This window comes from Phascolarctos cinereus, unplaced genomic scaffold, assembly GCF_003287225.1.
Source record: "Phascolarctos cinereus isolate Bilbo 61053 unplaced genomic scaffold, phaCin_HiC Scaffold_726;HRSCAF=1367, whole genome shotgun sequence".
Taxonomy (NCBI): domain Eukaryota; kingdom Metazoa; phylum Chordata; class Mammalia; order Diprotodontia; family Phascolarctidae; genus Phascolarctos; species Phascolarctos cinereus.
This window is the reverse complement of record NW_027556098.1, coordinates 228,390,017-228,415,723: the sequence shown is the minus strand read 5'-3', so window position 1 is coordinate 228,415,723 and position 25,707 is coordinate 228,390,017. Positions and strand designations below refer to the sequence as shown.

Genomic DNA, 25,707 nt, shown 5'->3' with positions numbered 1-25,707 from the left:
TGCTGGGGATACAGTAAAAACCAAATCAAACGAAAGAAAGAAAGAAAGAAAGAAAGAAAGAAAGAAAGAAAGAAAGAAAGAAAGAAAGAAAGAAAGAAAGAAAGAAAGAAAGAAGGAAAGAAAGAAGGAAAGAAAGAAAGAAAAAGAAAATCCCAGGTCCTGCCATCTTCAAGAAGCTAAATTCTACTGGGGAAGTTGTAGCATTCACAAAAGTAAATATGTGCTAAACATAAGCAAAGTTTTATGTACCACCCTCTCAAAGACCTTTGGGAGCTGTATTTCTTTGCAGTTTGGAAAGAGAGGGAACTAATGCCAGGACAGGACTAGAGGGCCAGGTGTCTTCCTGTATAGCAAGAGTTTTGAGGATATTTCTAGGGAAGGAAAGGAGAGAAAAGGGAGAAGGTGAAATAGCCCAAGAGATTTCACAATGACACATCAAAGAGCAGAATTACTATGAAAATGGGCCATTTTAAAATCTGCCCGTCAAACAGGAGTATCATCTAATGACTGAGGGTTACATATATAAAATAATTTCTAGAGGGACAGACTGCTAACAGCTGAGAAAGGGCAGGACCTGGAAAGGTCTTATACAGGAAGTAGCACTTAAGCCAAGCGTTGCTTTGAAGGAAACTAAGGGATTCTCAAAAGCTCATGCGAGGAGGGAAAGCATTCCAGTTAGAACGACCACTTTTGCAGAGGCAGGGAGGTAAAAGATCAATTAATCAACCAGTTGTGAAAATGGATACCTTGATTTGCTCGAGCCCCCCAGTTATCCAGGTAACCAGAAGAACTATATGAGGACTGGCTGAATTGGCTGACAGTGACCAAGAGTAAACCTAGCTGGACACACAGAACATCAGCACCTCTGAAGCCAGTGAAGCTCATACCAGCTTAGAGACAGACCCTGAGCCATTTGGTGGTTTATGGACCTTCAAGACATCTCTATCTTCAAAGACTTAATGGGTTTTGGAGCCAACCTTATCTCCAGAGACTCCCCTAACTTTGGTTAGGGGGCTTATGGAATTATCCTGTTTTTAGAGACATTTCCTTATCAAGCTTTGAGCTATGGACTGTTTATCACCAAGGATGCCTTCTGATTTGTATTTCAAAGGGCCACAGCTTTGACACCTAGAATTTCCCAGTCCTCCTCCCCTTAGGGATGGTGTTCATTGACTCATTCCTTTCTAAGCCCACCTTTCCCTCCAAATTCTTTACCTTCCTTTATTAAAATATATATATAAACTCTCCCCAGCCATTACCAGCATAGACCAGCACTCCCCATGTGCCTGTTTTACTTTCCTGCTTAATAAAAACCTTTCTTTAATTTCACAGGCATCATCTTCCTCTGGTTTTCTTCCCTTTTAGGGAGAAGGGGAATTTAAGTCTGGAGAACTTGTCTGGTCATTTTCCCCTTTGGGGGAAAAGAGAGATCTAAATTCCTTCAAGAGAACGTTTACCTTGGTTTTACACAATGAACAAGTAGCAAGAGCTTCATATGTGAACTTAGACAATCTACTAGATAGACTGATGTGTATGGAGAACAGCTAGAAAGCCAGTTTAGGTGTTTGAAGGAATGTAGTAGGAAATTAGTTTTGCAAGGTATGTGAGAGCCAGAACTCAAAGTTTTAAGTGTTATATTGCTTAAGAACTTACATTTTGTCTTAAAAGACAAGATTCTGTCTTTAGGATAAACTAAGCCACTGCGCTTCAGACTCCCTGGCAATGTCTTCCTCACCTCAGCCATTTTCTGCCTTGCTGCTCATCTTCTTATTCCAGTTCTCACCTTTTTCTACATCACTTAAACTTCTTGTTATTTAGTTATATCATAATCTTCGTGACACCATAGTTTGCCATTTACTTCTCCAGTTAGTTTTACAGAGGAGGAAACTGAGGCAAATAGGGTTAAGTGACTTGCCTAGGGTTACACAGCTAATATGTGTTTGAGTTTAGATTTGAACTCACTTCCTCCTATCTCCAGGCCTAGCACCTTATCCACTGTACCACCTAATTGTCCCTCCACTTACGCAGAGAACTGTAATTAAATCAACTCATTATTGCCTTTTGAATGGGGCAGGTCAATCAACTCCCCTATGTTTCACTTACTATTCCTGGGACTTCCCAGACTAAAACACCTTTCCCTGCCCATCACATCTTTATATGTGTAGTCTTTGCCTATTAGAGTGTAAACTTCTTGAGGGCAGGGACTATCTTGGTTGGTATTCCTAGAACTAATCACAGTTCTTGGCACTTAAGTGCTTAATAAATGCTTTCTTTACCCTTCTGAATTCTTTGAGGACCCAAACTTAAGGCCATATCGATGCTTATATCCATGACACCTCTGGTGTGCAACTACTACTCTGATGATTTTTTGTTAGAGTTTACAAATAGCCAAATGGACAGCTAATTTAATTTTCCCTTAAAATTACAGTTTAAATTATGAAAAAAATATCAATCTGATTCCCCATTTCTGAATTTGTTAGCACTAAAAATCAAAGAGAATTTTATGGGCATCTGGATAAGAAAATTGGATCATGTCTTTATACAGAATTCTCCTAACTCTATTTCTTATCAGTTCTGTTTTGCCTATAACTGGGAAATAAAAATAATATTTAAAAGAATAGGACTAAATTCTGTCTAATATTAATCACGCTATTTTTTATTCAATTCTGGGAGAATGAAAAGAAAACAAAGCCTTTGATTTGACAAAAGAATAGAAGCCCACTGGAGGGAAGAAAAAAATGAATCTTCATTTTGAGAATTTTCCATTCAAATAATAATTTTTAAAAAGTTTTTTTTTTGCTATCCATGCTTCCTAATACTTTATTCTCATAGGCTCCATATTTCATGGCAAGTATGCCTGTAGTTGTCCTGAATTACAGTCTGTGAAGTTGTATGTGACTGACTGTGCCTGCACAATATGACAAGAACCCACTAAAAAGAGAAAATTTCAGTTAATTAGTCATTTGACTTGTCTGTAGTATACTCAACAAATAGTAACTTTTTTTTCTGAATCATATCTTGTCTGACCAAACTGACCATTTATGTTATTGTTCTACAGCTACAGTTCCAAACTGTCATCTCCTGTTTTTCTCCTGAAAGATGTTTTATTTACAACAAAATGTTTATCATTCACTGTGCTGTAATTTTAACAGTCATATTTTTAAAAGGTACTTCCTCTCCTACTCAGAATCCAATCAAGACTCAAAAATTGTCAGTTTTGTTGTGCTCTCTATAACTTTGATGGAGGTATCTTAAGTAGGCTTTGAGAGCAGATGCATTTTGGTATCATGCATTGTGTCTATGTAAGCAATATCTGTAGATTTTTTTAAAAAAATCTATTTTAAGGACAGATTTTGACAAACACACCCAGGAAGTATAGGCAGCAGTTTTATATTGTAGAATCAGATCACTGTGACACTGACATTTGTCATTCTGCCAGGGGACAAATGATCACCTTGCCGATCAGGTACAAGCTCAGAGTGTGAGGCTTCCCTACTGTTCCACATGATATATTTAAATACCTGCAGCCATTGCCCAATTTAGCTTGAAACAATACCCAGCTGTGACTAACTTGTTAAGTCTCAAATAGGAAGAAAAATGGTGAAAGAATCTGTAGGATTCTAGTTTCTTCCTTAAAAGAAAAGTAAGTAGTCTTATATCTGTTGGATCTAATATTGCAAAATTTGGTACTCAGCATTTTCTTGGTTTTTGTGACTTTGCTCTCTCCTGATTTTTGTCCTGCCTGTCTGATTGTGCCTTCTCAATATCTTTTGAGGGAATCTTTATCCAGTTTTTGCACTGCCAACAGTGGGTGTCCCTCAAGGCTCTGTCTCCTCTTTTTCCGCTATACTATTTCACTTGGTGGTCTCAGCATCTCCTCAGCTCTATTTGTTCAGCCTTAATCTCTGTCCTGACCTTCTCTCAGGGGTACTGAGGTGGTCATAAGTCACTGAAATGAATAAAATGACATGCAGTCTTCCCTTGGCATAATTCAAGGATGCCATGGAGAGCTTCTTGAGATTTACTAAACCTCATTACTTCTACCCATTTCTCACAAGGACAAATGTCCCCACCAGAAGGAAAGTACTTTTAAGAATGGGGAACCTTTGAAAAAGAAACTAGAGACCTTAGGAGCATAAGGTGGCATCTTCGTCACTGTTGCCAATTAAAAGTAAGTAAGAAGTGAAAGACAGAATTCTGAAACATGAAGACAGGGACTGCGGTGCCCGTCAATTGGAAAATAACCATAAATTATGATATGTGAATATAACAGAATTTGATTGTGTCATAAGAAATGATGAAAAGCTTGGTTTCAGAGAGTCCTAGCAAAACTTGTATGAATTTCTACAGCAAAATGATCAGAACTAGGAGAACAACTTATACAATTAACAACATTGTAAAGAAAAACTAGAAAGATTAAATGTTATAACCAACCATGGCTCCAGAGGACCAGTCACCTCAAGGTGCAAAATTAGATATACAGTTTTGGATGTGGTAAATGTGTGGATTTGATTTGCTTGACTATATGTTGTTGCCAGGGTTGTGTTTTTCAATTGGGACAGAAGACGGAGGTGGGGTAGAAGCTAGTGACGGGGTTGGCAAAAAAGAGAGAAGAGGAAGGGAGAGAGGAAGAGGAATGGGGGGGAAAGAGAAAGAGATGGTCATTGAATCTTTTTTTTTTTGATGTACAGAAGAGATGGAAATTCAAAAGGAAACACAAAAATACAAGATAGCCTTGAAAGTGACATGTTGAATTTATTGTATGCTTTGAAAAATTAAACTGTATGTAATGGAGATTTGTGTTTTCGTGAATCATGAAACACTCTTTTTTTTCTGTTCTACTTTGTACATGGAAATGTTCTTTTTGGGATGTTCTTTAAAGATAATTAAAATAAAAATATGATGGCTGACAATGGCATTAGGATTCTGGGACCTTGGTGTAAGATACACAATACAGCTCTTGGTCAGAGATGGAATGAATCTAATGAGAGTTATCTATAATTAGGCAAAATGTATTTGTCTGAACACTCATAAAACTGACCAAGAAGACTTTAGATTGAAAAAGAGGGGAAGGTAAAACACTGCTTACATATATCCATCAAACCAGAAACTACAGCAAATCTGACATATGAAAAATAATATGATTGAGGACTAAAAATTTATAGGAGATAATATTCATGAAGAAGAATAATGAAACCCATAGTCTCTGATGTGTAATAAAGAAGAAAAATAAGGACTGTTACACAAGAAAGTAAATTAACCTTATAGTGATATCTCAGAGACTTGGGATAGTAAGGTATACCATATTCAATAGTTTAAAGGGGATGGGGGAGGAAGTAGGGAATAGATTAATTAAAAGTTGAATAGTATTGTATATCTAGAAAATACAGATAAGGAAATCCATGGACCAGAGAAAGAAAATATGGTAGGAAGCATTTGACAAAAAATAGAGGGTCAAAATGGATAAACGATTTGGATATAAAGGGTAATATCATAAGTAAATTAAGGGAGCATGGAAAAATTTACCTGTCAGGTCTATAAATAAGGGAAGAGTTTATCACCAAACAAGAGATAGAGAAGATAATGGGAAGTAAAATGGATAATTTTGATTACATGAAATTTGAAAAGTGTTTGCACAAACAAAAGTTATATAGCCAAAATCAGAAAGAAAGAAGGAAACTGGGGGAAAATTTTTTACAGGAAGTTTCTCTGAAATAGGTCTCATTTCTCAAATACATAGGGAACTGAGTCAACTTTATAAAAATTAGAGTCATTCCCCACTGAGAAGTGGTCAAAGGATACAAACAGGCAGTTTTTCAGAAAAAGAAAATAAAGCTATCAATAGTCACATAAAAATGCTCTAAATTACTATTGATTAGAGAAATGCAAATTCAGACAACTCTGGAATACCATCTCACAGCCATCAGATTGGTTAGCATGATATAAAAGGAAAACGACAAATGCTGGAGGGGATGTGGCAAAATAGGGACACTAACATACTACTGATGGAGCAGGGAAGTGGAAGTGAGGGAGGTGAGTAGGTTGTAAGGTAGTGAGTACTCACAACTATTCTTCTCTTCCTTGATGATGCAGCTCAGATACCACCTGATCCTCTCAAGTGATAGTACTCTCCCTCCCAAGCTACCTTGTATTTTACTACTTTCTATAAAGATGTCTATATTTATTAACTTTATTGCTGTGCTGTATGTATTTTTATGTGTACTTGTTGTCTGCCCCATTAGAATGTAAACTTGTGAGTAGGGATAGTTAATGATTACTTGTTGATATTAGTGATTAATTGAGATGTTTGATAATAGAAAATCAGAGTGTTTCTGCTTTTCTGCTTTAGAAAGACACATATGTATTTACTGGTCTTGAGTCAAAGTGAGCTCAATCTAAAGCTAGCTTATGCTAAAGGTTGCTCTGGCTCCTCCTCTAAGCACCAAACTGTTGACTTCTGCTCTACCTTGAGAGTTGGGTGGAGGCAAGATCAAACATGCAGACTGACATGTAAAAGAAGAAAGATGAAGCTGAAGTGGATTCTACTGACTGCAAACTGCTTGCTCTCTCATCTGATCTAGAACTCTTTACTGGCTAATATTAGACTCTTAAAACCATTTGAATCTTGTTTGACAAGAGTAATTACTTCTTTTAATGTAAGGTCTACCTACCTTCCTGAAATTAATTCACTAAGTTATCTGCCATGGAATCTCTTGACATTCTGGACTGATTGCTTTTTTTGTGGCTGAGTGTAGCACTTTTCAGGTCAAGTCAACTAGTGTTTATTAAGCACCTACTATGTGCCAATGCCTGAGAAAGACAACCTCCCCCCCAAAAAAAAATCCAGCCCTAAAAGAAACAACCCTTCCCCCACCCCCAAAAAACCAGTTTTTGCTCTCAAGGAGCTCACAACCTAATGGAGAGAATATGTACCACTATGGATAAAAAAAAGATATGTACAAGATAAATTGGAGGTGATATCAGAAAGCTAGAGAAGGAAATGGCAAAGCACTCTAGTATCTTTGCCAAGAAAGCCCCAAATGAGGGTCACAAAGAGTCAAACACGACTGAAATGACTGAACAACAGCGACAACATCAGAGGGAGAGCACCTAAGATTAAGGAGAATTGTAAAAACCTTCTTACAAAAAGTTTTTTTTAATCCATTAATTTATTTATTTTTAGTTTTCAACATTCACTTCCACAAGAGTTTGAGTTCCAGATTTTCTCCCCATCTCATCTCTCTCCCCCAACCGCAACACAGTGTGCATTCTGAATACCCTTTCCCCTAATCTGCCCTCCCTTCTATCTCCCCCCCTTTTCTTATCCCCTTCCTCTTCTCTTTTCCTGTAGGGCAGGATGGTTTTCTTTACCCTATTGCCTGTATATGTTATTTCCCAGTTGCATGTGAAAGCAATCTTTAACATTTGTTTTTAAAACTTTTAAAATTTTCTCCCTTTCTCCCTCCCCACCCACCCTCATTGAGAAGGCAAGCAACTCGATTTAGGTTATACTTGTATAGTTCAGCAAAACACTTCCATAGTAGTCATGCTGTGGAAAACTCGCTATATTTCCCTTCATCCTATTCTGTCCCCCAGTTATTCTATTCTCCCTTTTGACCCTAACCCTCCTCAGAAGTGTTTGCTTCTGATTACCCCCTCCCCCAATCTACTCTATCATCCTCCCACTCTCTTATCCCCTTCCCCCCTATTTTCCTGTAGGGTAAGATAGCTTTCCATACCCAATTGAATGTGTATGTTATTCCCTCCTTAAGCCAAATCCAAAGCGAATAAGATTCACTCATTCCTCCTCACCTTCCCCCACTTCCCCTCCACTGTAAAAGCCTTTTTTTGTCTGTTTTATGTGAGATAATTTACTCTATTCTACCTCTCCCTTTATCCTTCTCCCAGTATAATCCTTTCTTACCCCTTAATTTTATTCTCAAGATATCACCCATTCATCTTCAACTCACCTTGTGCCCTCTATCAATCTATCTATACATGTAATTTTTTTTCCCCTCCAACTACCCTAATACTGACAAAGGTCTCATGAATTACAAATATAATCTTTCCATGTAAGAATGTAACTGAGATTCTCTTTTTATGACTTAAAAAAAGGTTCACCCAACAGATAACCACAAACCCTAGTATCAAAGGATTAAGATTCTGCCTCTCATTTTACAGATGAGGAACCCAAGGCCCAACAAAGTTAAATTATTTGCCTAAGGTGACACAGGTAATATGTAGCAGAGCTGGGAATAGAGGACTTGAATGGACATTTTGAGCCAAATATAATGCAAGCTTTTATCTTCTGCCTCTGTTTAGGATGGATACAGAATGCTGTCTGCAGCTAGTTAGGTCATACTGTGGATAGAGCTTTATTCCTGGCATCAGGAATACCTGAATTTCAATCCAGCCTAAGATATTTCCTAATTGCATGATCCTGGGCAAGTCACTTAACTCTATCTTGCCTTATTTTTTTCATCTGTTGTCATGTGTACCTTAGTCCAATTAGTTATTGTTGTTCAGTTGTATCTGACTCTGTGACCCATTTAGGATTTTCTTGGCAAAGATACTGAAGTGCTTTACCATTTCCTTCTCCAGCTCATTTTACAGATGAGGAAACGGAGGCAAATAGAATTAAGTGACTTGCCCAGGGTCACACAGCTAGTAAGTGTCTGAGGCCAGGTTTGAACTCAGGGAGATAAGTCTTCCTGACTCCAGGTGTAGTGCTCTATCCATTGTGCCACCTAGTTGCCCTGATAGAAATCCCACCTCAGACATTTACTAGCTGTTGTTACTCTGGGCAAGTCATTTAACCCTGTCTGCTTCAGTTTTCTCACTTGTAAAATGGAGATAATAATAGCATCTACCTTCCAGGGTAGTGTGAGGACTAAATGAGAGATTTGTAAAGTGCTTAACACAGCTCCTGGCACATAGTAAACATCATCATCATCATCATCATCATCATCATCATCATCATCATCATCATCATAATAATTGTTGTTGTTGTTGTTGTTGGAGTTTGCAGAACAAAAAATGTTGGGAAGCATTGTACGTATGTATGTGATCTTTATTGGTGGAGGGAGTTGCCATGCCAGGAGTTTCCTGTTATATTTAAGTACATCAGGAAGCATCTTGAAGCAGAGGACCTGTGTTCAAATCCTACCTCTTGTACTTATTGCCTCTATTAGTAGGGCAAGTCACTTTATTTACTTCCCTGGGCCTCAATTTCCTCATCTAAAAAGTAAGTGCATTGGACTAAATCTCTTCTAGTTTTAAATCTTTAACCTATAGCTTAATAATTAGATGTTGCTTTGTATATATTATATGAGCTTAATTATCTATTTAATAATAATATAAAATAATATCTAATATGTTCCTCATAAGAACACTTTAAGGCAGGTTTGTTCAGTCATTTCAGTCACTTCTGACTCTTTGTGACCCCATTTGGGGTTTTATTGGCAAAGATACTGGAGTAGTTTATAATTTCTTTCTCCAGCTCATTTTACAGATGAAGAAACGGAGGCAGAGAGAATTAAGTGACTTGCCCAGGGTCACATAACTAGTAAGTGATTGAGGCTAGATTTGAACTCAGGAAGACTCCAGTTCTGGCTCTATATCCCTTTAAAGCAGATAACAGAATATTATTTTTCTCATTTTGCAAGTGAGAAATCAGGCTTAGTGAATCTACCCAGGGCCACACAAAGAGTAAGTGGAAAAACCAAGGTTCAGGATCTCCGTCATGAATGAAATGGCACAACAAGATAAACTGTATGACAGAAGATGAAGTTCATTTTATGAACAATTTTAAGGTAGCAATAAAGTATACAGCCGCACCACCCAAAGGCTACAAAAAGATGAGTAAGGAGAGTTGTTTTTTTTAAACATCGCTCGGTTATCAATTCTGAGCTACTTCAATGTTCTATTCTCTGAGAAAAGACAATGCATGTACACAGGGTGGGAGAGGGGCAGGATGGATTTAGTTTCTGACAGTAAGCCTAGAAACAGAAAAAGGATCCATTTTATCATTCTTATGTCATGCACTTGCTTTTTGATACCTGTTAAGTTGTTCTTGGAGTAAATCTAACCGATGTTCCACTTCTCCATAGGTGAGATCACTTTCAGTTTCACAGATCCCCCAGGTAACACGGTGGTATGCTGAGGGACTAGGGACCTCTTGGTGTCCCCGGGAATTTTCTTGTTCCCAATTTCTTGCATCAGTGATATCTGTGGAAAATAGCAAGGTTTATATTACACATATTTACACTTGAGGTAGCATTTCTTTGCATGAGTGTCCTTCCTAAATCTAAGGAACTGAGATAGGTTTTATTTTGTAGAAGTGTCAAATGTCATAGCTGGAAGGAACTTTAGAGATCAAACATTTAGTCTAACCTCCTTATTTTACAAACAAGGGAAGTGAAACAAAGAAAGGTTAAAGTTAAGTGATTTATCCAAGGCTATGAAGTGAATTTGTGCCGTGAGCAGAACAATCCACTGCTTCCAGAATTCTAGTCCAGAACCTGTTACTCTAGGCTCTGCAGCTATTTCTACATTCCACATGTTCATCTGTATGTAAGTAAAAATGTGTTGTATATTCTGGCTTAGGCAAAATGAGTCAAGAAATGGTATCCTTAGTGCTCACTTCAGCAGAACACTTACTAAAACTAGAACAATACAGAGATTATTATCACCTCTGTGCAAGGAAGACATGCAAACTGGAAAAACATTACTTATTTTTTTTTAAATAAGGACTGGATTCAATTTACAAGTATAAAAACCATTCCCCACTTGATAAATGATCAGTGGGCATAAACAGGTAGTTTTTGAAAGAAATCTATGTTGTCAACAACCTTATAAAAAAGGCTCCAAATCATAAATAGATATGCAAATTAAAGCAACTCAGAAAGATAGAAAGATGACCAAAAAAAAGGAAAATGACAAATGTTGAAGAGGCTGTGGAACCGGGATTATTAATGCTATGTTGGTAGAGCTGTGAATTGCTCTATATAGTTCAAATCTAGCCTCAATCACTTACTAGTTATGTGACCCGGTGCAAGTCACTTAATTCTCTCTGCCTCAGTTTCCTCATCTGTAAAATGAGCTGGAGAAAGAAATTATAAACTGCTCCAGTATCTTTGCCAGTAAACAAAGAGTCAGAAGTGACTGAAAGCAGTTTGGAACTATGCCTGCAAAGTTACCCCAGCAATATGACAATTAAGGTCATTCTCCCAAAGATATTAAAGAAAAAGGAAAAGGACCTATATGCACAAAATATTTATAGTAGCTCTCTTTGTAGTGGCAAAATGCTGGAAATAAGGTGGTACTGATCAATAGGGGAATGACAACAAATTATATTATGTGGATGTAACATGAGATGTATATGGATGCTTATGTGAGAAGTAATGAAAAGGATGTTTTCAGAGAAATCTGGGATGATTTCTATGAACTGATACAGAATGAAGAAACAGAACCCAGTGAATAATTTATATGATAACATCATTATAAAAACAGATAATTCTGAAAAACTTAAAAACTCTGACTAATGCCTCAGTCATGATTCCAAGAGACCAGTGATGATGGCATCAGCAACCCACCTCGTGACATGATAATCGACCCTTTGGTCTAGGCCAAATGAGACATATTTTTAGACGTGGTCGAAGTAGGGATTTGTTTTGCTTGACCATGCCTATTTGTTACAAGGCTTTTTTTTTCTTTCTTTTTTTTTTTTGCCAGTGTAGGAGGAGGTGGGAGGGATAGAAAATAAATGCTTGCTAATTGAAAAATTAAAAATTAAAAAAAAATTGTACACTTCTAAAAATGTAGGCCAGTATTAAACAAAACAAATATGCATGGTAAAAACATGATTGAGTTGTCTAGTCTAATCTCAGTTTACAGATGAAGAAACTGAGTCCCATAGGGGTTAGGTGACTCTCCTGAGATCACACACTTAGGAACAGAGGTGGAATTTGAACTATCGTCCTCTGATCTCAAATCTACTGCTGAATTCACAGTAGTTTTTATATGTGTGGATTGAATTGTTCTGCTTGAAGGAGTAAGAAATTTCAGTGACTTTCTTCAAAGGACTTGCATATGATGCTAAGAAGATTCAGAAAAAGCTGCTTCTTTAAAAACTATAGAAAGTCAAAGTGGCAAAGATGAGAAGAGAAAGAGTTATTTAGATGGGCTACCAAGTGACATATTCACTGTGGAGTTATTAGTTGGTCCTACCACCATGGAACACGATTTAGAACTATAGAAGAAAAGTTATTAAATGTTTATACACTAGGAAAATATAATAAAGATGTCAAAGATAGACAGAAACTATATATATCACCTTCTTAGTATAAAATACCTACAAAGTAGGTACTATGAATTTAATGGAACATTATTGCACTATAAGAAATGATTAATATGAGGAATTCATAGAAATATGGGAATTTTTATATATGAACTGAGAGAGAATGAAGTATGTAGAATTAGGAGAGCAATATACACAAATACATTAGCATAAGCAAAAACGACACAAAAGAAATTGTAATAATCAACTGTGGTACCAAAGAACAGATAAAAATACATAATTACCTCCTTTTGATAGACAGGTAGGGAACTACAGGTAGAGAATGTTGCATAAACTGTCAAACATAGTCTCTGTCAGTCGATTTTGTTTAACTGTTTTTCTTTGTTAAAAGTGGGGAATTCTCAGCAAAGAATTTGGTAATAATAAGTTACATTGTTTTAACAAGCTTGTAAAACCTTGCAAAAACAGGAAAACGGGGGAAAGGGCAAGCTAATGAGAAGGGCCCTAATCTTTTAATAGACTCCAAAGTTCCTAGAGCGCAGAACCAGTTTTAACCAGCCCTACGAAGGACAAAGGGCAAGGCTTTCGGAACTGCGCATGCTTAATTAGATGATACAAAATTAACTGACACACCCCACATAGAATTAGAGCCTGATTAACTGAACAAGCAAGGGACAAGGAGAAACATGGGATGGGCGGATCAGGAAGAGTGTGACCCAGAAAGGAACGGACCAATCCGGGCCTGGAAGGGAGGAGTCGCAGTGTTCTAACAGTATAAAGCTGTCTCTTGCTTCTGTAATCAGCGCGCTTTCTTCCCAGAGGTGTGCCGGTTCTCCCAGAACAGTAATAAACGATTCTTCACTCAAAAAAAAAAAAAGTGGGGGATTCAATGGGAAGAGCATATTAGGAAATGTCTATCTTACAAAAACAAAAAAGGCATCATGAAATATTTTTAATTAGTTATGAGAATATGTTAATTCTAAAAATTTTCTTCAAAGATCTCTTTGGGTCAAACCATCTGCCTAATTTAGCCTTTCCCTATAAATATTATTTCATACTCGTTTCATACCGTGCTCTTTAAAAAAAACCCAAATCCAAACAAACAACAAACAAAACCAAACCAAAAAACCTTTCCCATGCATCTTTGGTTTTTTATACTTTTATATTAATATATTATGTCCTATCCATTATTTAAATCATGTTACTTATTCATCTCATCTATTCAATCATTTTTAGAGCTCAAATTATTTTGTGCATGTTTGTTTACGAGAGAGGAGCATTGTAAAAGATATATCAAAGAAATGTGTTAGGGAAAAAAGCTGGTTACATGATGAGAGAGAAAGAAGGAGATATATCCTGCATGATGCATTTGACTTCTGTGTAATGTCAGAGAAAATAAGGAAGGCCAGCAGCATGAAGAGTGGACCTTCAGTGATGAACTTATTAAGAGGATGTATGTGAGAGTCACACAGGTCAGTCAGACATAGATGGGTTGACATGTGTATTGCTGTTGGGTTTACTCCTGCCAATGAGCTCACAGAACCATTTGAATATTTTTCATTAGTTTCCTTTAAAGTTTCACTCTTTCACAAATGTCCTATTCCACTGCATTATCACGGTATATGGAAATGATTTGGTATATGAAAGTGACTCTGTTTTCTCTCATGTTTTTCCAAGAGTTCCCTATACAAGATTTATTTTCCAGTTGTCTTTTTAAGACAAATTCTAATTTTCTTTTATTCAAAGTGTGAACTCATGTGCTGTAATTCATACAAAAATCTCCTCCCCCTCACCCCAATTCATAGAAGAAATTAAAAAATGACCAACTGGCAAATGATCAGAGCTATCCACAAAACACAGGAGATGGGAATTTGAATCCAGAGAAAGAAAACACTTAAGGAGCTTTTTTTTCCCCTTCTCTTTAGGAAAATTATCATTATTATAAGGAGAATACTCCTGGTTGTTCCTCATGTTTGTATGCAACCATTTATTCTGCAAAAAAGATTTCAATTAACCAAAAGGAAGAATTTCTGACATTCAATTCGATTCTATTAAAAATCATTGAGACTTCTACTTACAGAGAATTGAAGGAGATACAAAGATAAAGGCTTAGCTTCTGCTCTCGCAGCATTTACTTAAAAACTTCCTTTGGAATTCTGTGCCATTGGAAGAAACTATGACTGATAAAAAAAAAAAACCACAACTAAGTGGCACAGTCCTTCTTCCTCTCAGATGCACGTACAGAATGTTGGTTCAAGGCTTTTTATCCGACTAGATCCAAAACCTGACAATTCAAAGACTGTTCCGTTTGTCTTGTTGAATGCTCCATAGCCCAACTGTATTATCATTTTGGGTAAATAATGTGTACTTCCATTTTTTCAAAATTTAATTAATTTTTTTTTCAGTGAACAAAAGTGTGTTTTCTCTTGCCCTCACCCCATCCCCATTGGAAAGAAAAAGATAAACAAAATCCTTGTAATATGCATAATCAAGCAAAATGAATTCCTGCACTGGCCATGTAACAAGGTGTACTTCTGAGACAAGGTATACTTTCTCAATTTTATGGCAAGACAGTACAGTTCTTAGATTTTTGGGGACACTTTGTATTTCAAGGCACAATATTAGATGTGTTTCCATGGTTCAGCAGTCACAGCAGACCCATGTTTCATTTATTTAAGATTGTAGAATTGATAGATTACTTGGAAATAACATTTATCAAGCTAAACTCTATACTTTCATAGTCCAGAAGGGAGTAGAGATTAGATATTATTAGGTAAAGTTAGTTGAATAAATGATTTTTATGTTCTTTTCTAGTCCCATAGACTAATTCTATGTTTGCCACAAGTGACTTTACCAGGAAGATTGAGAGAAAATCGATGTCAGGAGTGGTCATGATATGCTTTGATCTAGTACTAAGACTTTAGCATACCAGCAAAACAGTGAGAAAAAGGTGAAGTGAGGTCATAGAAGGGCTTTATTCACAATAGTCATGCAAGATAAATGGTGTAAATATTATCATGCCCATTTTATAGCTAAGGAAACTGAGGATCTGAAATGTTAAACAACTTGTCCATGATCATGTAGCTAGTAAGTATTTATGGTAGGATTTAAATGGAGATCTTATAATACCAACACACGATCTCCATTGTGTTGTTTATGCTGCCTACCAAGCAATTCTGGAGACGAGGCTGGGTTAGATGACTGTTTGAAGTCTTTTCCACCTCTATAATTCTGTGAATATTTATTTCTCCAAAAATACAGGCAGGCAACTAAAAAACGTCTATTTTTTCCAGCACCATATTAAAATTTTATAACCATTGCGGGGGCACTTTTTCTCCTGTTATCCTTTTATCATTGGATTTACACAAATTTCTTTAATGAGAGAGCTGCAATTTTGACACTGGCTCATGTGAAGTAACGAGCATATTCAGAGCCAGCCTAAAGAAAAAGATCTAGAGAAAAATAAAGCTTTGTGCTATGAAAGTGATGAATAGACCCCAGTGTAAAGGTCCCTAGATTTCAAATAGGTGTTACTTTCTTTGGTTCAATCTTCTTTCTTTTATGGATTGAAACTCTGATATTTCTTCTAACAGAACACTGATATTTTTAAGAAGATATTTTATCAGAGGAAACAAAATGAAAATTAATGTTAAAAAAAAGAAAATGGTTTGTGTTTGAGTGTTGAGTAATTTAGTAACAGATTTCCACTAGTAATTATAATTCTTTATTCACATGTCCTTTTTAAATGAACCTACTTAAAATTTAAGACAACTATTTTACTGAGTTTGTCAACTAGCTTTTCAGCTTCCTGGAGAAGTCAAATTTAAATTCAGAATGTAGAAATTATTTGGGTGATATAGCTATGTGAACCATATCAGTAATTACCCTTATTTTAGCATGCCTTATGGTTATGGTGGGGTTGTATTTAAAGATCTGCATAATTGGGCTCGAACAGATCATTCCAGGATTATTTCTTATTACTCCCCTTTACGCACTATATTTTAGTCAATCTGGTCTTCTTGCCATTCTCTGAATTTGGCATTTTATTTCCTTCTCCATAACTTTATACTGGCTATATCTCATACCTAGAATACAATTCTCTTCTCACTTCTGCTTCCTTAGAATTCCCAGTTTCCTTCTAAGTTCAGCTCATGTGGCATAGGATATTTCTAGTTAATGGAGATATGGCTTCCTCAAATTACCATATATTATACTTGTTTATTGCATTTTATGATATACATGTTGCATAAAATATATTTATTTGTTGAACGTTACTGTATATATTTTGTATACAGAGGCAGCTTGAGCTGATTGCTAAATTTTCATTGTGAGCATTTATGCCTTGGGAATTGGCTATTTAACAGTTGATGGGTACCCACAAATAAGGACCTGATTCATTGTTCTATTGATTATTTAGACTTCAGAAAGTGATGGAGAAAATGTTAATAATGTGAATTGAACTGAAAAGTGTGTCCTACCTTTTTCAGTCTTGTTAAACATTACCAACACATACCAGGCTGTATTCCACAGTAGAGTATAAGTACTTTGAGGGCAGAAGCTGTTTAATAAGTGCCTGTTGGATTGGATTGGTTTTTTTGAAGAGAATACTGAGATGACAAAAACAGAGAATGGTGATCACAGATTGTACTGGAGAATATTGAGCCAAGGCAGACCATATAACATCAGCCTATATTTAAACTGCTCTTGGTGCTACTATTTTTTAAAGAAGAGAAAACTGAATCACAGAACAATAAATTGTGGGTGATTTTATTTTTCAATACCTCAAGAGAAAATTTTGATCTCTAAATGATGTTAGAAAAGCAAGATACTTCTGGGGAAGCTATCTTGATTTAATTTTATAATTTTATTAAGATAGGAAGAAATAAAATTGACTTTCAATAACTGCAATTAAAAAAAAACAAACCAGGAGTTCAAAGGGGAAGTGCTGGTTTGTGGTCTTAATCAAACTGAACATCTGTGGAGACACTTTTTAAATATAGCTCAAAATAGAATCAGAACTTGGTTGCCTTGGAAAATGTTGCTATAGTTGCAAGGACACATTTCTGGAAATGAGTGAACAGAAAGTAAACTTTCAAATGGCTATGGGGACAAAATTTTGGTAGACTTAACTTTTGACCTTCCTCTAAAAAGAAGCTGATTCTACTTAACTTTTCTTTTGGGAGGGAGAAGGAGATCAAATGTGGTATTCTGTTATATTTCTCATGGGAAACCTTTGACCCGATGTCAAAAATTCAATCTGATGAAATGCCTTATTGTTGGTGAAACAGCATTATGTGAGAAATGGACAATAACTAATCATTCTATGAAAATAGTTCTAATTGCAGCTACTTTAAGTGAATCTTCCAAAAACTAAAACTTTCATAATATCCACTTTCTTGGGCATTCCATTATATTCTCCCTTAAAAATTACTGGGAAATTAATTAAGTTTGTTGCTCTACATTTGGTTAATAATTGCCCCTTAATTAGGTTTAACTGTTTATACGGATTGATGCCACATGGCATCAATTATTTTAGCCAATTGGTATGACATATACTTTGATATGCATCTGCTAAGATAGTTATTTTTTGAACAGTGATTAATTTGTCAAACATTTGAAAACCAAAGAATTGTGGATATTAAATTTGTTAGCAGAATAATTATTTAGAATTGTGTGGGTGGGATGGGGAAGCTAGATACAATAATTAGAAGAAAAGACAAAAGAAAATCTAGGCTGAAGGACAAGAAAATGTTCTTTGTTGGTGAACACTTATAGATATTAAAATTGCTTCCTAAAGAAGTTTGACACTCAAGACATTGAAAATGAAAGGAAAAAAATTGAATGGAAAAAAGCCCTAGAACATATTCTATCAGGACCAAGCTCAACTGACCTTTATAAGAAGGCAGAGGGGGTGGAGAGGTTTGCAGAATTGCTGACTTAGGTTATACAACCTGCTTCTATTTCTATTCTTGGAGTTCCCAAAATATCCACTTTTCATGAATAGCTGAAATAAAACATTTAGTAGCCACAGCTAATATTCCACATTTCCATTGTGAAAAATGAGGAACTATTTCATTCATTTCCTCAAGATTTTAGATTGACTGAAGAACATTTGCCTACATTCTTAGCATATTTCAAAGAGGTATTGGGGCAAAAGCTAGTTTTCTTTCATTTGTCGTTGAACAGAGTTTCATTGAGGCTTTGCTACCAACTCTCTGCATGAACTCAGGCAAGTCACTTTATGACACTGTTCAGTTTTCATGTCTAAAATGAGGTATTTGGAGTACATGGACTTAAAGGTGACTTGCAGTTCTAAAGCTGTGATCCCATTGTGTGCAAGATACTGGGAGAGATAGAAAGATGAAGATATCATCTCTTCTCTTAAGTGGCTTACAGTCTAGCATGTGTGAGCGTATGTGAAGAGGGATAAACTATGTACAAAAATATAGTACAAGACACGATATGATCAGTACTCTGGTCATAAAAGAAATAAAAGCAAAGTGTTATGGGAATAGAGAGGGAGTAGAGATGTCCTGTTTGGAGAGCTTCATTCATGAAGTAGTGGCACCCTGGCTATCTCCTTGCCATTTTTTCCCCTGCCACTGCACCTTCTGGACAGGTGGTCCCTGCCATCCTGGACCAGATCACATTCTGGAGGACTTAACCGTCTTAGTTATAGGATTCCTTCCCTGGGGCCTGAATTTTCCCATCCAGTTTTACTCCCAGACTTCATTTAATTCTCATCATCCTAAAAAAATCACATTAACTTCAAAACACACCTCTTTCGTACTGCTTGGCCCCAGGGGCTCTCTCTCCCTCTAATTTGAGAGGGTGGAGAATGGACCTTGGGCATCTAGGTGGTGCAGTGAATAGAGTACTTGCCTTGGAATCATGAAGAGACTTACTTTCATGAGTTCAAATCCATCCTCAGATCTTTATTAGTTGTATGACCCTGGGCAAGTCACTTAACCCTGTTTGCCTCAGTTTTCTCATCTGTAAAATGAGCTGAAGAAGGAAATGGCAAGCCACTCACTGATATACAACATATATAAGGTAGTGTAGTGGCAGCTAGATGGCACAGTGGATAGAACATTGGGCTTGGAATCAGGAAGACTCATCTTCATAAGTTCAAATATGGCCTTAGATACTTACTAGCTTTGTGACCCTGGGCAATCCACTTAACCTTGTTTGCCTCAGTTTCCTCATCTGTAAAATAAGCTAGAGAAGGAAATGGCAAGCCACTCCAGTATCTTTGCCAAGAAAACCCCAAAATGCTGTCCCAAAGAGCCAGACACAGTTGAAACAACTGTACAACAAAAAATGAAAGGTGGACATTGGAGAGATCCTCCAGTTAAGGAGGACATCCAGGGCTGTCCTCTCATCATTTTCCTCCAGCTTCACTCCTGATTTCATCATACTCCCACCCCAGGTATCCTCCCTACCTCCCCTTTTCAACTTATTTTTATGTATTGTCTTCCCCTGTTAGATTGTGATCTCCTTGAGGGCAAGGGAACTACATTTTACCTTTCTTTACATCCTTACTACACAGTACGATGCCTAGCACATTATAAGTGCTTAATAAATGTTTATCGACTGACTGACTGACTGAATTGGTCAATGTCACATAGCCCTCTATATTAGCCAGTCTTAGATATGTTTCACATTCTACCCTAGTTTTTGATACCTAGTGTATGCCCTCTCCTTCCGTCTTGCTTTCTAACTTTGAAACCACAATCAAATAAAAACTACCATTGCTTCTGGAAAGGCCATGACAATCAATTCCCCTATGATTTTCCAAGTCAACATATACCCCTCACTGCCCAACATTCCCTTATGTTGTTGTTGTTGTTGTTGCTATTGAGTTGTTTGGAGTTGTGTTGAGTCTCTGTGGCCCTATTTGGGGTTTTCTTGGCAAAGTACTGGAATGGTTTGCCATTTCCTTCTCCAGCTTATTTTACAGATGAGGAAACTGAGGCAAACAGGGTTAAGTGTCTTGCCCAGGGTCACAAAGCTAGTAAGTATCTAAGGCCATATTGGTACTCAAGAAGATGAGTCTTCCTGAGTTCAAGCCCAATGCTCTATCCACTGTGCCATCTAGCTGCCACTACACTGCCTTATATATATTGTATATCAGTGCTTAGCACAGTGCTTGGTATAATATAGGCACTTAATAAATGCTAGTTGACTAGTTAATTGACTGTATTTTCCATTAAAATGTTAGCTCTGTGAGGGTAGGAACTGTCTCATTTGTGTGTGTATCCCCAGTGCTTTGCATAGTGATTGAAATATTGAAATTGCTTAATAAGTGCCTTTCCACTCATTCATTCATTGGAGATGGGAGTTTGAAGGATGTATAGTTTCCTGGCAGGCCAAGATCAGTGAATTGTCGGGAGGAGAAGAGTTTATAATGCACCAATGAATTCCTCTTCTGCTCAGATTTTGATCACTTAAATTCAAGTATTCCTTAGTTTCAATTCATGCATATTTTACATATTTACATATTTACATATCACACATATTTTATATAATCTGTATCTATTTTTTTCCTCATTACTCTATTGGGCATAACAGTGCATTGATTTCAAATTATTTGTCTTGCTTTCCCATTCATATCATCTTTCTCTTTTCCTCATAATTTCCACTAAGTAACTGTTCTTAATGTTTTGGAGATATCATTGTCCTTAACTTTGATCTTTGTGATTAAGTAGGCATTAATGCTAATTCTTATCTAGGGCTGAAGTTCTAAATATTATCCTTTCCATGCCCACCATAGTGTCTTGAACTTGCTATAGAAGGCATCTAGTATTTGTTGAATAACAAAACAGAAGGAATAAAGTATCTTTATAGGCTTCAAAGTGTCATGTGGCATATTAATAATAATAGCTAACATTTTTAAACTTTTACTATGTGCCAGGCACTGTGCTAAGCACTTTATAATTATTATCTTATTCAATCTTCACAGCAACCCTGGGAGGTAGGTACTATTATTATCCTTATTTTACAGATGAGGAAACTGAGGCAAACAGAGGTTAAGTAATTTTCCCAGGGTCACATAGCTGGTAAGTATCTGAGGTTTGATTTGAACTCAGATCTTCCTGACTCTAGGCCAGCACTCACTGAGCCACCTAGCTGGAAATCATTGTTAGTCAATGTCCCACTACAGAGGTAGCTAGGTAGTACAGTGGATAGACCACTGGGCCTGGAGTCAGGAAGACCCAAGTTCAAATGTGACCTTAGACACTTACTAGCTGTGTGACTGGACAAATCGCTTAACCTCTATTTGCTTCGGTTCCTCAACTGTAAAATGGGGGTAATAGAAGCACCAATCTCGCAGCATTGTTGTGAAGACTGAGTGAGACAATAATTGTAAAGTGCCTAGGGCAGTGCCTGGCACTTAGTAGGTAATATATAAATGCTTCTCCCCTTCCTTCAATGCAATATAATTAGATAGATGCCTTAGTCATTCAATACCAAAGTCTTGAAATCCTCAAAAAATGGAAGTAACATGTTTAGTTATGCTAATTGGCAAAAACATCCTTCTCCCTACCTGAAAACCAGTATTGAAGAAAGAGAGAGAGTGAGAAAGTTAATTACCTTTGTAAGAATGACTTCTTTTATCAAGATGGAGTCTTTCTGAAGTGGTCATAGTTTGTTCTTCAAAATTCAAGCTGGTTCTTTTCTCTGTTCCTGGAGCATAATCCATTATTCTGGAGAAGAGAGGTTTTTGTTCATCATCAATGGATGAGATAAATGATGATGATCCACTTTTCTTCTCTTCAAAATGTTTCTTGGAACACTGATAACGTCTTGTGGTGTCTACGAAGTCTCCAGGATCATGTGTACTAGTTCCTTTGTGATAATCTATCAACAAGAAATCATTTTAATCAAGATAATTAAATAGGTACAATTTTGTTAATAGTCTTTGCTTCCACCATGGACTGTGCTATTGCTCAGCTAAATCTTTCTATGCATTTTCTTGTTTGTTTGTTTTGGCTTTTTGGTGAGGCAATTGGGGTTAAATGTCTTGCCCAGGGTCATACAGCAAGTAAGTGTCCAGTGTCTCAGGCCAGATTTGAACGTAGGTCCTCCTGACTTAAGGGCCGGTGCTCTATTCACTGTGCCACCCAGCTGCCCCTATGCATTTTTTTTAAAGAACTTTAGCAATGATTCTTTTAAGAAATCACCACTATAAGCTGTCTTTATTTTTCTATAGAAAATGGAGATTCTATTATTCATTTCTAGGCTATGGTCTTCTTAGAAAAACAAACAAACTTCAGAGACCATGAAATCCTTGATGAACCATGTTATTCATTTCAAAATCAAATATACCTTTGCTAGAGGTTTTTGAGATACCTTTTATTTTTTATAACAAAATTGTAGGAAACTGAAAAAAAACTTGTTTACCTAACCCAAGAAATATTTAAGTCCTAAAAATCTGGTTTGGGAGCTAATTGTTTCAGGAAAAAAAAAGAGGAATAAAAAATTGCCCCTGTTCTCAAAATATTAATTGCACAAGCTTTCTTTATGCCTGTGGTCTATCACTTGTGGGACTTCACCCTTATAAAAGTCACTAGATGAGATCATGGTCTCTCTGAAGTGTAGGCAGGTTGCATTTACAATTTACAATTTACAATTACATGTACAAAATCTCCTTGAAGTCCTAGCTTGGTGGACAGTTTGGCTGTGTTTCATGATGTGAAGAGTATAAACTTAAATACAGTAATTAAGGTACTTTGAAAAATCTAATTACATTAAAGCCACTAGTGCATGTTGCCTGTTTTAAAATGAAATGTCAAGATGATAACCAACCCTGAAGGTTGAGTTAAAACATATTTCAGCAGGAAAAGCTCCAAGAGACAAATTCTGTGACTTGTTTCCATTAGTGTCCTGGGGAGACAGCATGATTTCCCATCTGGTTTCTGCTAATTACTAATCAACATAATTCCAGAATGCATAGCATTTTCTACAGAAATGGTTAAAAGTGTCCCCATATACTCTATGCTTTGTTGTTCCCTAACATTATGCTTAATTGCTTATTCATAGAAGACCAAACTAATTGATTTAGGACCATACCACAGAAACTGTCAACAGAATCTTTAGTTCCCATATGGCAAAAGAAACTGTTAACAGAGCTATTTTTCTCTGTTATTTTAAATATCATAATTTCACCAAGAAAACAGCCCAGAGCAAAAATGAATTTGAGTTAAAGTTCTCTACATGGGAAAATTATTGTTATTAAGGAGTTACTTCATGTTGTGCCACCTCAAGTTAAACACAATGAAAACTGATCTTATTCTTCTACTTAGGGCCTCCCACTTGCCTAGCTACCTTATTGTTACTGGCAACCACAGACATTTTCTTCAGTCAAGCTTTGAAAGTCTCTCCACTTATGGATATTTACTTACCACTAATCTAGTTAATCACTATTTTCTTGTTCCCTTTTCTTCAGGTTATCTTTTTCAGTTCTATCCCTTACTTGCTGGACCCACATCACATGTTCCATGTCTTATAGTATCTATGAAATTTTCTTCTCAAAAGCTTGCTTACCTCTAAGTCTAACCCATGTCAGGTATTATCAATGAGCTTGCTTTAATGAGTGTTTACTTTGCACTTAGCATTTCCTATCTCAAAACCTTATAATGGCTCCCAATTTCTTTCCAAGATATGTTGAACATTCCCCATCATGAGTTTCATGGCAATCTACTGGTTTGCTTTAACTTTCTTATTTTATTCACACTTGGTTACAGTGCCTGGCACAAAGTAAGTGTTTAATAAATGCTTATTGACTGACTGACTTTGGCTCATGAATTCCCTGCTCTAAGTGAATGAGTAAAATGCATTTATTTAGCACTTATTATATGCCAATCATTGTGCTAAATTCTAAGAAGAAAAATATAAAAGCAAAGACAGTCTTTGCTCTCAAGACTCTTAAGAGTATAAGTAAAACTTATAGGAAAGTGGTGGCCAAGGAGGGAAATTTTGGTTTTGAATATTACAGGAATCATGAGGGGATCCTCAGGGGAATAGATCGACACACCTTTTCCAGTATCCATGGCACTATTAATTTGATTATAGTTCCATAACTGGAAAAGAAAATGGATGGGAGAGGTGAAGTGTGTGCATTCAGTGATAAGGTGGCAGGTGGAAAGATGATCCATGAGTTAAGTGAAGGATTCCTAGAATCTGCTTAGACTCCACGTGGGTGACACAAGTCACTCATTAAACAGGACAGGGTGAGCCTTCTTCATATTCCCTGTCTCTAACATTGGGCACCCACATAACTAGAGCAACTCCTTTCTTCCCATCCAGTAAACCATATCTGAATACCCCTTAAACACATTCATGAAGCTTTTTTTCCAAAAAAGTAGAAATTGTTCTGAACATACCATCAATCCCAATCAGTGTGGACACATGCTTAATAGCTGCATGTGTTTTCATTTGCAAGATGTTACACCATCTCATCTATTTAGAGTTTTAGATCTTTGCATAGAGAGTTGCTGCAGCAAAACATAACAGATGGGCATCTTGAGTGCTGCATGGGTACCCATAGATTGTTAAAGACCTGGAGAAAGGCCTACAGCACATTGAATAGCTTTTATATGGAAGATTTATGTGAGAACACAGACAAGAATTATACAGCATGAGAAAGCATAGGTAGCTTGTAATCTTAATTATTCTTAGAGAAATGAAAGTATCATAGAGATTTTCCATGTAATTTTAACTTGTAACATGTAATAGAGTATTGTATAACACCCAATGATTATTCAATAAATAGGCTGAGAGAGGGAAAGAATGAATTATACTTTCAAGACATTATTTACCTGACTGCATCCAGTGCTAGCTTATTCAAGCCAAGTATCTACCAAATATATTACAAGAGTAATTCCCATCATTTAACCCAATAGTCAAGTAGGATTGGTACTAGATCTGTGATTTCATTGGGATAGGGAACTCCCAGAAGAGGAAATTCCCTCTATCAATGCAGATTGTCACCTTTTCTGCTACTTACAAAGAGCTGCCTAGATGAGATTAGAGTCCTGCCCAGGATCACACTATCAGGCAGGATCAGGACTTGAATTCAGGTTTTACTGGCTTTGAGGCCATATCTCTTACCATTGTACCATGCTGCCTTTCAGTCAAATAGAGCCAAATAGATAATGTGACTGTGAAACATAACATATTCAAGGCAAACACAGAGAGCCTAGAATCTTCAGTTAAATATTTCAATACAGCTACAGAAGGAGAAAGTACAGAGTAAGCAAAACAGTATAATTCTATATTCCATTCCACAATATAATAATTTCTTTACATCCCATGTTAATTTCCCTATTACTCTGATGGCAGAACAACTCCCCCCCATTACTGTATTTGATAAAAAAGCATCATTTAAAGATTTAAATTCTCCTTCT

At 36.5% G+C, this 25,707-nt stretch overlaps 1 protein-coding gene and 1 non-coding gene across 2 annotated transcripts in view; one reads left to right on the top strand and one right to left on the bottom strand.

The window, feature by feature from the left end:
- The window catches only part of LOC144454368 (voltage-gated inwardly rectifying potassium channel KCNH7-like), a 33,169-nt gene extending 8,409 nt beyond the window's left edge, over positions 1-24,760 (bottom strand). The window contains exons 1-3 of the mRNA XM_078146162.1: positions 24,685-24,760; positions 21,893-22,159; positions 10,059-10,227 (exon numbers count right to left, since the gene is read on the bottom strand). Of these exons, the coding sequence (XP_078002288.1) occupies positions 10,059-10,227; positions 21,893-22,159; positions 24,685-24,760 (512 nt within the window). The remainder of the gene's footprint in view (positions 1-10,058; positions 10,228-21,892; positions 22,160-24,684) is intronic.
- Positions 10,635-10,738, top strand: LOC144454623 (U6 spliceosomal RNA). Its single transcript, XR_013483136.1, has one exon. It is a non-coding gene; the product is annotated as a U6 spliceosomal RNA (small nuclear RNA).
- Positions 24,761-25,707: the final 947 nt, after the last annotated feature.